We start from the raw sequence: 12,961 nt of genomic DNA on the forward strand, positions 1-12,961 counted from the left end.
TCTGCCCACTCGCTAGATGCCAGGAGCACTCCCCTCCCGGTTGTAAGGACCAAAAAATGTCTCCAGGCCTTGCCTTATCATACGCTCTGTGGGGCAAAAGTCACTTCTGCTGAGAACCCTTTTGCTAACCTATGGTATTTGTAATTTCCCTTGTACATTATAATGAGGAAATAACATTCTATTCACGTTCATTTCTAGTTCACTTTGTGATGAGTCTGAAAAGTATGCTATCCATACAGTAGTATGCTATCCATACTGAAAAGTATGCTATCCATACTGAAAAGTATGCTATCCATACAGTATGCTATCCATCAGTCTGAAAGTATGCTATCCATACAGTAGTGTATAAACAAAGGAAGAGAAATTTCAAGGAAGACTTCTGGGATCCTGCGATTTATAAGAAGAAATATATGCATTTGGTCTTCGACCTCCTTCTTGGCACAGAGGTCCTCGGGAATGTCCTAAGTGGTGAGAGCTCTCACCAGGTGTCTTTTATTACTTTAATGAGGTGACCTTGGCAAAGCACCTGCTCACAGGGGGCGGTTGCCAGGGGAGCAACCCTGTAGTTAGGGGTTGGAACTTTCCTCCCACCCTCTGACTTAAGGGAAGGGGGGAAGAGCCGGAGATTGACTTCAGTCCTCAGCGGCCCATGAGCTGATCAGTCATGCCCGAGTAATGAGGCCTCCATCAAACCCCCGGAGGACCGGGTTCAGAAGGCTTCCTGGTTGGTGAACATGCGGAGATTTGGGAAGAGTATCTAGTGTCCTTTCCCCATACCGTGCCCTGTGCACGGCTTCCGTTTGGCCGTTCCCGCCTTACATCCTTTTGTAAGAAACTGGTAATACAGTAGGTGAAATGTTTCTCTGATTTCTCTGAGGCACTCTAGCAAACTAATTGAACCTGAATGGGGCTTGTCGGAACCTCCAATCTGTAGCCCTTTGGTCAGAAGCACAGGTGACAGCCTGAACTTGGAACTGGCCTGTGCAGAGGCAGTAGGGGATGTCATCCTGTAGGACTGAGCCCGTGACCTGTGGGGTCTGATGCCGTCTCCAGGAAGATAGTGTCACGATTGAGTTGAGTTGTGTAAACACCCCGCGAGGGTCTGAGAATTGCTTGGTGTTTGTGCGGGGAATGCCCCCCCCAATGACGTTGGAATTGGGGGTACAGACCTTTTATAATTTCTAAGACTGTGAAGGTGTATCTCTTTTCTGAAGTATGATTTTGCTTGTAACTTGGATGGGACAGGATTTACAAAATTCTCTGAGATGGAAACGTTAGAAAAAATCAGAGTAAATATGTACATTTAACAACTTGACAATTTATTCCTCCTCAAAAGAAATTTTTCATATGAGTATTTTAGGTAATCTATAATTAACCTCTTGTGTTTCTCATTTTTTTTCGTTTTTGTAGAATTTCTAGAATGATGTTTTAAAACTGTAATACTTCTTTTCGGGGCTAGCACTAATTTCAGCATGACTATGTGGCAGGACCTGTGCCAAGTGTTCAATATACGTCAACGCTTAGGGTAATAGTACACAGGAAGTATTATCGTTATTCCCCTTGTACATTTGGAGAAACCAAGACTTGCGGCACTGATGTTGTCACCACAGCATGCAGCTCCTGCCTTACTGACGTAGTTGCCGTGCCGTGAATGGAGTACCCTGTATTTGCTTCTGCCCTCGTGTTTGTCATTCTTTCCTTCTAGAATAGCCCTCTGCCCTTCCACACCACGCTTACCCGGTCAACTCATGCTGAGTGTTGACGGCCTATCTTAAAAGCTTTCTCCTTGTCTCATCCTCTTTTGACCTCACGTGTGTGTACCTGCGTTACCTCCTGTGTCTACCTCTGTTTGAATACAAAGGAAACTGCTTAACGATGTCACCTGTTTGTTAGTAGAGACATAAACTGGAAGCATGGTGCGGCGTAACTGTCCTGCTCTTCTTCTGTTCATCAGTAGCTTCCTAGTACCTGGAATGCCAGTTTGGCTTCTGAGTCAGTATATAAAGGCTTCGCGGGGCTTCACAGACATGCCTGGTAGCTCCTAGTAACAAAACGCAGGACGAGGGGGAGAGAGGGAAATGGTGGTCTACCAAGTGTCCTAACTGTCCCTGATTCTCCAGAAAATTTTGAAGTTTTGGAATTATTTTTGTGCCTGGCGATCTTCCAGAGATCTTCCAGCATGATTCTGGAGTGACGCTCCCAGTGGAGAATTTGACCTTTGATAACCTCATACAGTGTCTCACATTTGCCTTCAAAATAAATAGAAAAGCCAAGGAAGAGGAAGCCGAGATAAACATATGTGAAGATGACTCTAATTTAGCAAAAGGGACATGTACTCATAGGAAAGTGACTATTTTTGAATACATGTTTCTGATTTTCTCCTAATTTTACAGTATTCATGGCCAAGGTCTACAGTTTGCCTGGGAACCAAATTAACTGTAATCACATTTAATAAATTAGGATGTGTAACTGAGTTTCCAAGCAAATTATAATTTCATTTCCAAGCATAAATTAGAAACATTTGAACTGAGGATGCTTTTTCCTATTTCATGCATACTTAGCATTTAGATGCCTTCCTTGAAAGATACATCTGGTAGTTTGGGTTGTTTTTTTAAACAGTATAATGTCTTTATTTTTTATAGAAATTATATATGCCCATTGAAACATGTATATAACAAGCTGCACAGGAGACTAAAACTTAACCTTTACTCCAAAGTCTACCATCTGGAAATAGCCATGGTTACCTGTGCAGAGGAGTTATCATAGCAAACCTGTCCTTAGAAATTCCTGCCTAAAAGGTTGGCCCTTGGCTGGCTTCTGGAAACTTGGGCTGGGGGAGATTTTTCCACCAATCCCTAACTGAGAGGAGGGGGCTCACTGTTCTAAACTATTTTTTTCTCTTCCCTGTATTTTATTTATTCATTTATTTATTTTTTAACATCTTTATTGGAATATAATTGCTTTACAATGGTGTGTTAGTTTCTGCTGTATAACAAAGTGAATCAGCTATACATATATATATATCTCCATATCCCCTCCCTCTTGCGTCTCCCTCCCTCCCTCCCACCCTCCCTCTCCCACCCTCCCTCTCCCACCCCTCTAGGTGGTCACAAAGCACCGAGCTGATCTCCCTGTGCTATGCGGCTGCTTCCCACTAGCTGTCCATTTTACATTTGGTAGTGTATATATGTCCATGATACTCTCTCACTTTGTCACAGCTTACCCTTCCCCCTCCCCATATCCTCAAGTCCATTCTCTACGTCTGCATCTTTATTCCTGTCCTGCCCCTAGGTTCTTCAGAATCATTTTTTTTATATTCCATATATATGTGTTAGCATACAGTATTTGTTTTTCTCTTTCTGACTTATTTCACTCTGTATGACAGACTCTAGGTCCATCCACCTCACTACAAATAACTCAATTTTGTTTCCTTTTATGGCTGAGTAATATTCCATTGTATATATGTGCCACATCTTCTTTATCCATTCATCTGTCGATGGACACTTAGGTTGCTTCCATGTCCTGGCTATTGTAAATAGTGCTGCAGTGAACATTGTGGTACATGACTCTTTTTGAATTATGGTTTTCTCAGGGTATATGCCCAGTAGTGGGATTGCTGGGTCATATGGTAGTTCTATTTGTAGTTTTTTAAGGAACCTCCATACTGTTCTCCATAGTGGCTGTATCAATTTACATTCCCACCAACAGTGCAAGAGGGTTCCCTTTTCTCCACACCCTCTCCAGCGTTTCTGGTCTGTAGATTTTTTGATGATGGCCATTCTGACCGGTGTGAGGTGATACCTCATTGTAGTTTTGATTTGCATTTCTCTAATGTTTAATGATGTTGAGCATCCTTTCATGTGTTTGTTGGCAATCTATATATCTGCTTTGGAGAAATGTCTACTTAGGTCTTCTGCCCATTTTTGGTTTGGGTTGTTTTCTTTTTTTTGCTATTGAGCTGCATGAGCTGCCTGTATATTTTGGAGATTAATCCTTTGTCAGTTGCTTCATTTACAAATATTTTCTCCCATTCTGAGGGTTGTCTTTTCATCTTGTTTATGGTTTCCTTTGCTGTGCAAAAGCTTTGAAGTTTCATTAGGTCCCATTTGTTTAGTTTTGTTTTTATTTCCATTACTCTAGGAGGTGGGTCAAAAAGGATCTTGCTGTGATTTATGTCATAGAGTGTTCTGCCTATGTTTTTCTCTAAGAGTTTGATAGTGTCTGGCCTTACATTTAGGTCTTTAATCCATTTTGAGTTTATTTTTGTGTATGGTGTTAGGGAGTGTTCTAATTTCATTCTTTTACATGTAGCTGTCCAGTTTTCCCAGCACCACTTATTGAAGAGGCTGTCTTTTATCCATTGTATATTCTTGCCTCCTTTATCAAAGATAAGGTGACCATAAGTGTGTGGGTTTATCTCTGGGCTTTCTGTCCTGTTGCATTGATGTATACTTCTGTTTTTGTGCCAGTACCATACTGTCTTGATTACTGTAGCTTTGTAGTATAGTCTGAAGTCCGGGAGCCTGATTCCTGCAGCTCTGTTTTTCTTTCTCAAGATTGCTTTGGCTATTTGAGGTCTTTTGTGTTTCCATACAAATTGTGAAATTTTTTGTTCTAGTTCTGTGAAAAGTGCCATTTGCTAGGGATTGCATTGAATCTGTAGATTGCATTGGGTAGTATAGCCATTTTCACAATGTTGATTCTTCTAATCCAAGAACATGGTATATCTCTCCATCTGTTTGTATCATGTTTAATTTCTTTCATCAGTGTCTTATAGTGTTCTGCATACAGGTCTTTTGTCTCCTTAGGTAGGTTTATTCCTAGGTATTTTATTCTTTTTTCTTGTAGTGGTAAATGGGAGTGTTTCCTTAATTTCTCTTTCAGATTTTTTATCATTAGTGTATAGTAATGCCAGAGATTTCCGTGCATTAATTTTGTATCCTGCTCCTTTACCAAATTCATTGATTGCTCTAGTAGTTTTCTGGTGGCATCTTTAGGATTCTCTGTGTATAGCATCATGTCATCTGCAAACGGTGACAGTTTTACTTCTTCTTTTCTGATTTGGATTCCTTTTATTTCCTTTTCTTCTCTGATTGCTGTGGCTAAAACTTCCAAAACTATGTTGAATAAGAGTGGTGAGAGTGGGCAACCTTGTCTTGTTCCTGATTTTAGTGGAAATGGTTTCAGTTTTTCACCATTGAGGATGATGTTGGCTGTCAGTTTGTCATATATGGCCTTTATTATGTTGAGGTAAGTTCCCTCTATGCCTACTTTCTGGAGAGCTTTTGTCATAAATGGGTGTTGAATTCTGTCAGAAGCTTTTTCTGCATCTATTGAGATGATCATATGGTTTTTCTCCTTCAATTTGTTCATATGGTTTATCACATTGGTTGATTTGCATATATTGAAGAAGCCTTGCATTCCTGGGATAAACCCCACTTGATTATGTGTATGTGTATGTGTGTGATCCTTTTAATGTGTTCTTGGATTCTGTTTACTAGTATTTTGTTGAGGATTTTTGCATCTGTGTTCATCAGTGATATGGGTCTGTATCAAGAAAAAAAGGGAGAAGACTTAAATCAGTAGAATTAGAAATGAAGAAGAAGGAACAACTGACGCCGCAGAAATACAAAGGATCATGACAGATTACTACAGGCAACTCTATGCCAATAAAATGGACAGCCTGGAAGAAATGGACAAATTCTTAGAAAAGCACAACCTCCCGAGACTGAACCAGGAAGAAATAGAAAATATAAACAGGCGAATCACAAGCACTGAAATGGAAACTGTGATTAAAAATCTTCCAACAAACAAAAGCCCAGGACCAGATGGCTTCACAGGCAAATTCCATCAAACATTTAGAGAAGAGCTAACACCCATCCTTCTCAAACTCTTCCAAAATATAGCAGAGGGAGGAACACTCCCAAACTCATTCTGCAAGGCCACCATCACCCTAATACCAAAACCAGACAAGGATGTCACACAAAAAGAAAAGTACAGACCAATAGCACTGTTCCTAAACTGTTGACACCTGTTTCCTTCTGGGAGTCTGGGTTTTGGTACATGCTACGCAGGAGGTGCCTATGTGACCAGCCCCCCAGAAAAGCTCTGGGCTTCATGTCTCCCCTGGACTTCTCTGGTTGACAGCATTTCACACGTGTTGTTACAACTCATGGCTGGAGGAATTTAATGCATCCTGTGTGACTCCACTGGGAAAGTTTGCACCTGGTTTCCTCTGGACTTCTCCCCATAGGCCTTTCCCTTCTGCTCGTTTTGCTGCATGCAGTACATCATAGCCCTGAATACGGATATCCTAAAATTAAGTTCAGGATTTCTTGCTCCGTTCCTTCTAACCTACCGGTTTTTTAAGACATATTCTTTTAATTTTATTATATCATATTATCTTTTTAAACTGTAACTCCTACTTTTTTCAATTTTAGTTTTATATTTATGTGGATGACAAAATGATTAGTAATTCTTTTATGCTAATTTCTTTATTTTTGGCTTTCTAAATTAGATCATGTCTCAATGTCTTTTAAAAGATACCATTTTCTTTGAGATTATTCATGACAGGCTCTGCCTACTGTTATACCTGATGTCCAAATGGGTTTGCACACACTTTTTTTCTCACATAATACATAAGTATACACTTTATATTTTTTTCAGGGGGTGCTGTGCTAGCCCATCTACTCTTTATTTCTGTGAACTTGGGAACAGCTGAATTTTACCATTGCAGAGTTTTGCAAGAAAGGCTCATGAGTGTTATATTCTCTGAGTCTTTATATCTTTGAGAATATTTCTGTCACGTGTTTATTTGAATAACAACTTAGCTGATTTTATATATATATATTCTTTAGTATTATATAGCCATTGCTGTACTGCCATCACACATTAAATTTTATAGAGACAAATTAACCTGGGAGAAACCTTATTTTCTCCATCATAATGAACTTGGCTTTTCTACCTGAATGCCTCAAAAATTATATCTTTATCCTCGGAGTTCAGTAGTGCAAGCTATATCTCAGCGTTGCCCATTCTTATCAGTATTCGTGGAGTATAACTGCCCTTTTGATTTATATATATATATGATTTACATATATACAGGTATATAAGTGTGTGTGTTTGTGCACCTGCGTGCATTTTTCCCCTCTGCTCTAGTCCTGGATATTTCCGGAGTGCTAGAAGTCCCCAGGTTATCCTAGTAGGGAAGCAAGTTGAAAGCCATTGGCTTAGCCATCTTCTAACTTTACCCTGAGATACAGGGCAGCCCTTAGATAAACATGGGCCCACACTCTTACTTGTTTGTGGTTTTGGATAAATTACGACCTCCCCGAGCTTCTGTCTGCTCATTTGTGAAATGGAAATAATCCTGGCTGTAGGGCCTGGGGAGGAGTACGTGGGGTGAGCTAGGGAAGCAGCTGGTAGAGGTGACGGGGTGGGAGACCGTCAGCAGCTGTTAGCGATGACCTACCACGGCTGGTTCCTCGGGTCGTCACTGGTGAGGGTGGCGGGGATGGTGGTGATGATGGTGGAGAGCTCATTTCAGGGGTCCACACTGAAGGCTGCATGCCTGTGTGTTGGCTGGAGCCAGGAGAGAGCCCCCAGGCCCTGGCTCTTTGCCAAGGCTCTGTACTGAGATTGGGCACATGTGCAGTTCTGGTGAATTGAACCAGACACCAAATGCAGAGTTTTCTCCATATCTGAGGCTTCATATTTATAGGATTTCTAACGTATTAGTATATGTTACTGAATTTGATGTGTTTGTGTTCATCATCCCATGATTGCTGCACAAATTATTTTATTGTGAAGTACCTTGCATTTCACACCAAACAAAATGAAGATAAGAGTATCTTTTAAAAGCATCCAAGAACTACTGTTAGTATTTCATTTCGATTTTACCATTTGCCACAAGAAAGGTGAGCTTAAGTGTGTTGCCTAGGTGAGGCACTGAAAACACATTTGAGTTTTGGGCTAAGAGATGGGATGTAGGAGAGATTTATAAGAATTTATTAGTATCGTGTAGAATGTTAATTAAAATATGGGGGCGTTTCCCCTTAATGCAATGCACCCAAGGGCATTTTCCTTCACCTCTTTGCTTTTCTGAGCCCATCTTTGGATGCATAATGACATCCTTTAGGCCCTAACTACTCTAGAAAAATACATGATCTTTGAAGACTATTCCGCTCTTATTTTTGTATATGGACAGGGCAGAAAAAAACAAACAAAAATTAATCAGCATAGTAACTACGTTTTCTCCAAATTTTAAACTCGAGCCAGTGACCTGGCGAAATGGTTATTTGTGTGAAATTATTCATACGAGTAGTTTTATAAAGGAATTGTAGTTACATAGTTTTACAATTCATAATTTGCCTTAACAGACTGGATGCAGTTGTATAAACAAGAAATGCAGCATTCAGTAGGTGCATCTCTTGTTGCCATGCGTGTTTTCATTTCTGTGAAGTTGAGGGGCATGACACTCCTTGTGATTTGGGTAACCCGCACCTTTGCTAAAATGTTCCCATCCCTCCTGACGAGTCTACGAGTGATTAAGTTGTAACGGCACAAGAAATATGACACGCTTAAAGGTCAGAAGTTTCTTTTCCTGCACCCAAATGATCTTTTGCTCACAGGATTTCCAACTGGTGATCAGGGGACCAATTTACACATTTTCTTTATATCTAGAGTCCTAATGTTCACACATCGTTTTCTATCACCTATGAGCATTTTTGTCCTTATTCCATTCAGTGGTAAATTCTCATTAAGCAATGATTAAAGACATGGGGAGAGACCTTGTGTACAGATACCATATGTTCTCTAATTTATATTCAGACCATTAATATTTTTCAACCTAATCCAAGAGGATTATCTAAGGTAATTGATAGAGAACATCAAAATTTGCCTTCAGTAGAGCTGAACAAATAGAAGAGTGAAGTAGAACGCCTCTGTGAGATTACTGTACCAATTCACGTATTTGTAAGACGATCTTCATTTAAGTTCAAGGACTGAAGACTATTTCTTTCTTATAAATTCCAAGGGGGCCCAGTTCCCTCCCTGCACATTTCAATGCTGGGCCTGGTGGGGGCATATTGGAGACTTGTGGATGGTCACGCTGTAGGAGAAGCAAAGCCACCTCTCTGTCTTTGGCTCTTGTAACGTTATGATCAGAATAACAGAAGAATTTGGAAATGTTAAACAGGAAATGCGTAGCAGTGGGAAAAGGAAAGATACATCCGTGAGTCCAGTCCTGCTGAGTAGCTGTTGGGAGCTAACTTGGTACAGCCCTGCCTAGTTCTCCGTGTACACAGTCTAATATAATATTCATTATGGCATCTGGAACACTGCAAGCTCAGGGACCAGTCTAGAAAGCTCCAGTGCAGAGAGGAACTTCCTTTGATTCCTGATTTGTTTCCATGGACCTCAAAATACCCACCCCCCCACAACAAAAAAAATCACATTTTTGAATCCATAGCAAAAAGGAAAAGAATTGTACAGAACAACCCTACGTCAACTGGAAGATCCAAAGTATTGTGCTAATTGTGATCATTCTTCTTTCACGCTCAGTGGGAACAAATGCTGCAGATCTGTCTCCGCCAGTGTTTTTGTTTATTTGTTTTTAATTCTGGCCCGGTGAGTAATTAGCTCAATGAGTAAATCAGTAAGGGGAGGAGATAGCAGCTCCTGCTTTCCTGTCCCTCCCAGTTCAAGGGCATGGCAGTTGGCATGAAGATGATTAGAGTCATATGAACAGACAGCCCTTACTTCGTTATCTGACTCCCAAGTTATACTCCGTTTTCATGTGTGAAGATGTTTGCCGTGAGTTGATTTGATTATACATCGTGCAAACTAAGTCCCTGTGATTGCTAACTTAGCAAGCAGTAAACGCTTGACAGATTTAATGAAATTATGTCTACTTGCAAATCTCAGCCAGTGTGGCAGGGGCCAATGACTTTAGTAACTTAACTATTTTCGTCAGTGCATGTAATGTATACATTTTGTTGAAAGAGGAAAGCTGGCCAAAGCTCTATAATTGTTCCAGATCCTTTCACATGCTTCTTTGATTCCTAACTTAGATTTGGACCTGAATTGAGAACTTCAAAAACCAATGAAGGGCTTCCTTGGTGGCGCAGTGGTTGAGCATCCGCCTGCCAATGCAGGGGACACTTCTTCGAGCCCTGGTCTGGGAAGATCCCACATGCCATGGAGCAACTAAGCCCGTGAGCCACAACTACTGAGCCCATGTGCTGCAACTATGGAAGTCCACGTGCCTACAGCCCATGCTCCACAACGAGAGAAGCCACTGCAACGAGAAGCCCACGCACTGCAACGAAGAGTAGCCCCCGCTCTCCCACAACTAGAGAAAGCCCACACGCAGCAATGAACACCCAACACAGCCAAAAATAAATAAATAAAATAAATAAATTTATATTAAAAAACCCCACACCATACCAACTCAGTATCCTTAAAAAAAAAAAAAAAACTAATGAAGTAAAACATCTAGTAGCTAACAGAAAAATGAGCTGTGAAAGTGCATAAGAGAGAAGAGCCTTAAGAACTGATGATGCTTTAAATGTTTATAAAGTTTTTTTTTAATTTAAATTAACTAGCTACGGACTTGTGGTACTTCAGTATTGAAAGCATGACCTTTCTTCTGTTTTACCTGGAAAGTTCTTGAATTGAGACACAGTTTTGATCCAGTCAATTCATGTTATTTTCAAATTTTATGTATCATTAATTAAAAAAAATTCTTTTTAACTTTGTTTTTTTAAAAAAAATGAATTAATTTTTTTTGGCTGTGTTGGGTCTTCGTCGCGGTGTGCAGGCTTCTTGTTGCCGTGGCTTCTCTTGTTGTGGAGCACGGGCTCTAGGCGCACGGGCTTCAGTAGTTGTGGCACGTGGGCTTCAGCAGTTGTGGCTTGTGGGCTGTAGAGCGCAGGCTCAGTAGTGGTGCAGAGGTTTAGGTGCTCCGCGGCATGTGAGATCTTCCTGGACCAGGGCTCGAACCCGTGTCCCCCGCATTGACAGGCGGATTCCTAACCACTGCACCACCAGGGAAGCCCTATATATGATTATTAACAATCAATTTTATTCTCATCTACAATTCTAATTCAAACCTTGAGATTATACTTTTCCTAGCTAGTGTTTCTAGTTTTCCACCTTTGGTAATTAAGAGTGTGAAATTTTTCCCTGGTATTTAATTGTCAGAGTATTGATGTCTCGATGTACATTAAATTTACAATATCAGAACTTAGAATGTAACAATAATCTGTGAATGCGCGTATGTGTAATTGACGTGTATCTGTTGCATGTAACCTAAAGTTCTAAGTCATGGGTCATAGTCCTTTAAAAAATTAGCATAAAAGATCACTTCTTTAGGGGGAAAGAAAGCAAGTACATTTACTTTGTGAACAATTCAGGGGAGACTTTGATGGAGTAAGAATTTTGACCTGCCTTTCTGACGCCTTGGAAATCAGACTCCATGTGTCTTTAATGGGAGAATTTTTTTTCTATTCTCTCCCAGCCTCTGTTCCCCAAGAAGAACTATGAATGCCTGACCAGCTGTGAGTTCCTCAAGTACATCCTGTCGGTAAAGCAGGGGGATTGCCCAGCTCCCGAGAAGGCCAGTGGCTTTGCCGCCGCCTGTGTCGAAAGCTGTGAAGTGGACAGTGAATGCTCTGGGGTTAAGAAGTGTTGTTCCAATGGATGTGGACACACCTGCCAGGTGCCCAAGACTCTGTACAAAGGTAAGGAGCAGAGCGGAGTAGGCGAGGGGACCTCCAGGGTCACGGGGGGTTGTGTGCGTGTGAGGAAGGATGTCAAAGATGTGACTTGGAAGGAAAGCGAGAACTGTAAGAAAATGTACCTTGTGCCACATACAAACATCTGAAAATACTTACTGGACCATAGAAATCAGCCCCAGTGAACTCCTATTGGGGTGGAGTAAATCCTTCATGGGAATTCTTCTTATTTTTTTACTGAAGTATGGTTGACTTACAGTATTAGTTTCAGGTGTACAATATCGTGGCTCCGTATTTTTATAGATTACACTCCATTTAAAGTTATTACAAAATAATAGCTATATCATATGAGTTCGTTTAGAAGTTAACGTGTCGGAAGGCCGCCATCAACTCAGGAACTTTTTGTGTGTTTTTCTCCAACATGAGTAAATGAATGGAGCTCCACTGGCTACCTTGGAGTAACTGTATTCGCATCCTTGGAAAACAGGCTGGCGATGGGGCCCAGCTGAAAAACGCATAATAGACGCATGAGTACTATGGGTTTTCTGTTGGCACGATCCAAGAACAGAAGTGTGCTTGCAGGGAACTTTCAATATTTTGATTAGTATCTTCAGTTCCCAGATGGAGGAATTGCCCTCTTCCAAAAGATAGGGATGCAAGTTACCAAACAATTTAGCCGATTAGTAACGGTTTACATCCACAGGCAGCTTCTAGAGCACTTAGCTCCTTTATGCTGTTGCATGCCTCTTTCTGTGAGTGTGACAAAGTTCTTGTATGTTAAACCCATGCTGTTGTATTATGTATAGTTTGGCATGCCAGAAAGCATACTATGGGAGACATAACATTTCGTTACTTTTTTGGGTCTCATTTGAAGAGAAAAAGAGAATCGGTCACTAGGCATTATTCATTATAAGTAGAAAGAGATCTCTCTTGCTCTCTCGCACTTTCCCTCTCACGCATCAAGTGTATGTTGTTGCAATCCGGTTCTGCATTATGGGCTTGTTGACTATTTTCAGAAGTCCATTCTTAGGCTTATAACAATTCAGGTCTCCCAGAAGACACATACCTGCGCCATCTTCCTCCAGCTGCCACTCGGAAATACTCTTATCTGAAATCTGTGGAATCCATGCAGTTTTCCATTTTTTTTCCCCTAAGATCCTTGGAAACCTGGCACAAATACTGTCTCAGATTCAGAATAATTGCTGCTTTCCCTTTCTTAACAGACT

General features: G+C 40.9%; 1 protein-coding gene across 1 annotated transcript in view; it reads left to right on the forward strand.

Annotated features, from left to right (window-relative positions):
• Positions 1-12,961, forward strand: part of ANOS1 (anosmin 1) — a 188,470-nt gene that overhangs the window by 123,144 nt on the left and 52,365 nt on the right. The window contains exon 4 of the mRNA XM_060137589.1: positions 11,519-11,741. Coding sequence (XP_059993572.1) covers positions 11,519-11,741 — 223 coding nt within the window. The remainder of the gene's footprint in view (positions 1-11,518; positions 11,742-12,961) is intronic.

Source organism: Lagenorhynchus albirostris, chromosome X (genome assembly GCF_949774975.1).
Source record: "Lagenorhynchus albirostris chromosome X, mLagAlb1.1, whole genome shotgun sequence".
In the NCBI taxonomy this organism is placed as follows: Eukaryota; Metazoa; Chordata; class Mammalia; order Artiodactyla; family Delphinidae; genus Lagenorhynchus; species Lagenorhynchus albirostris.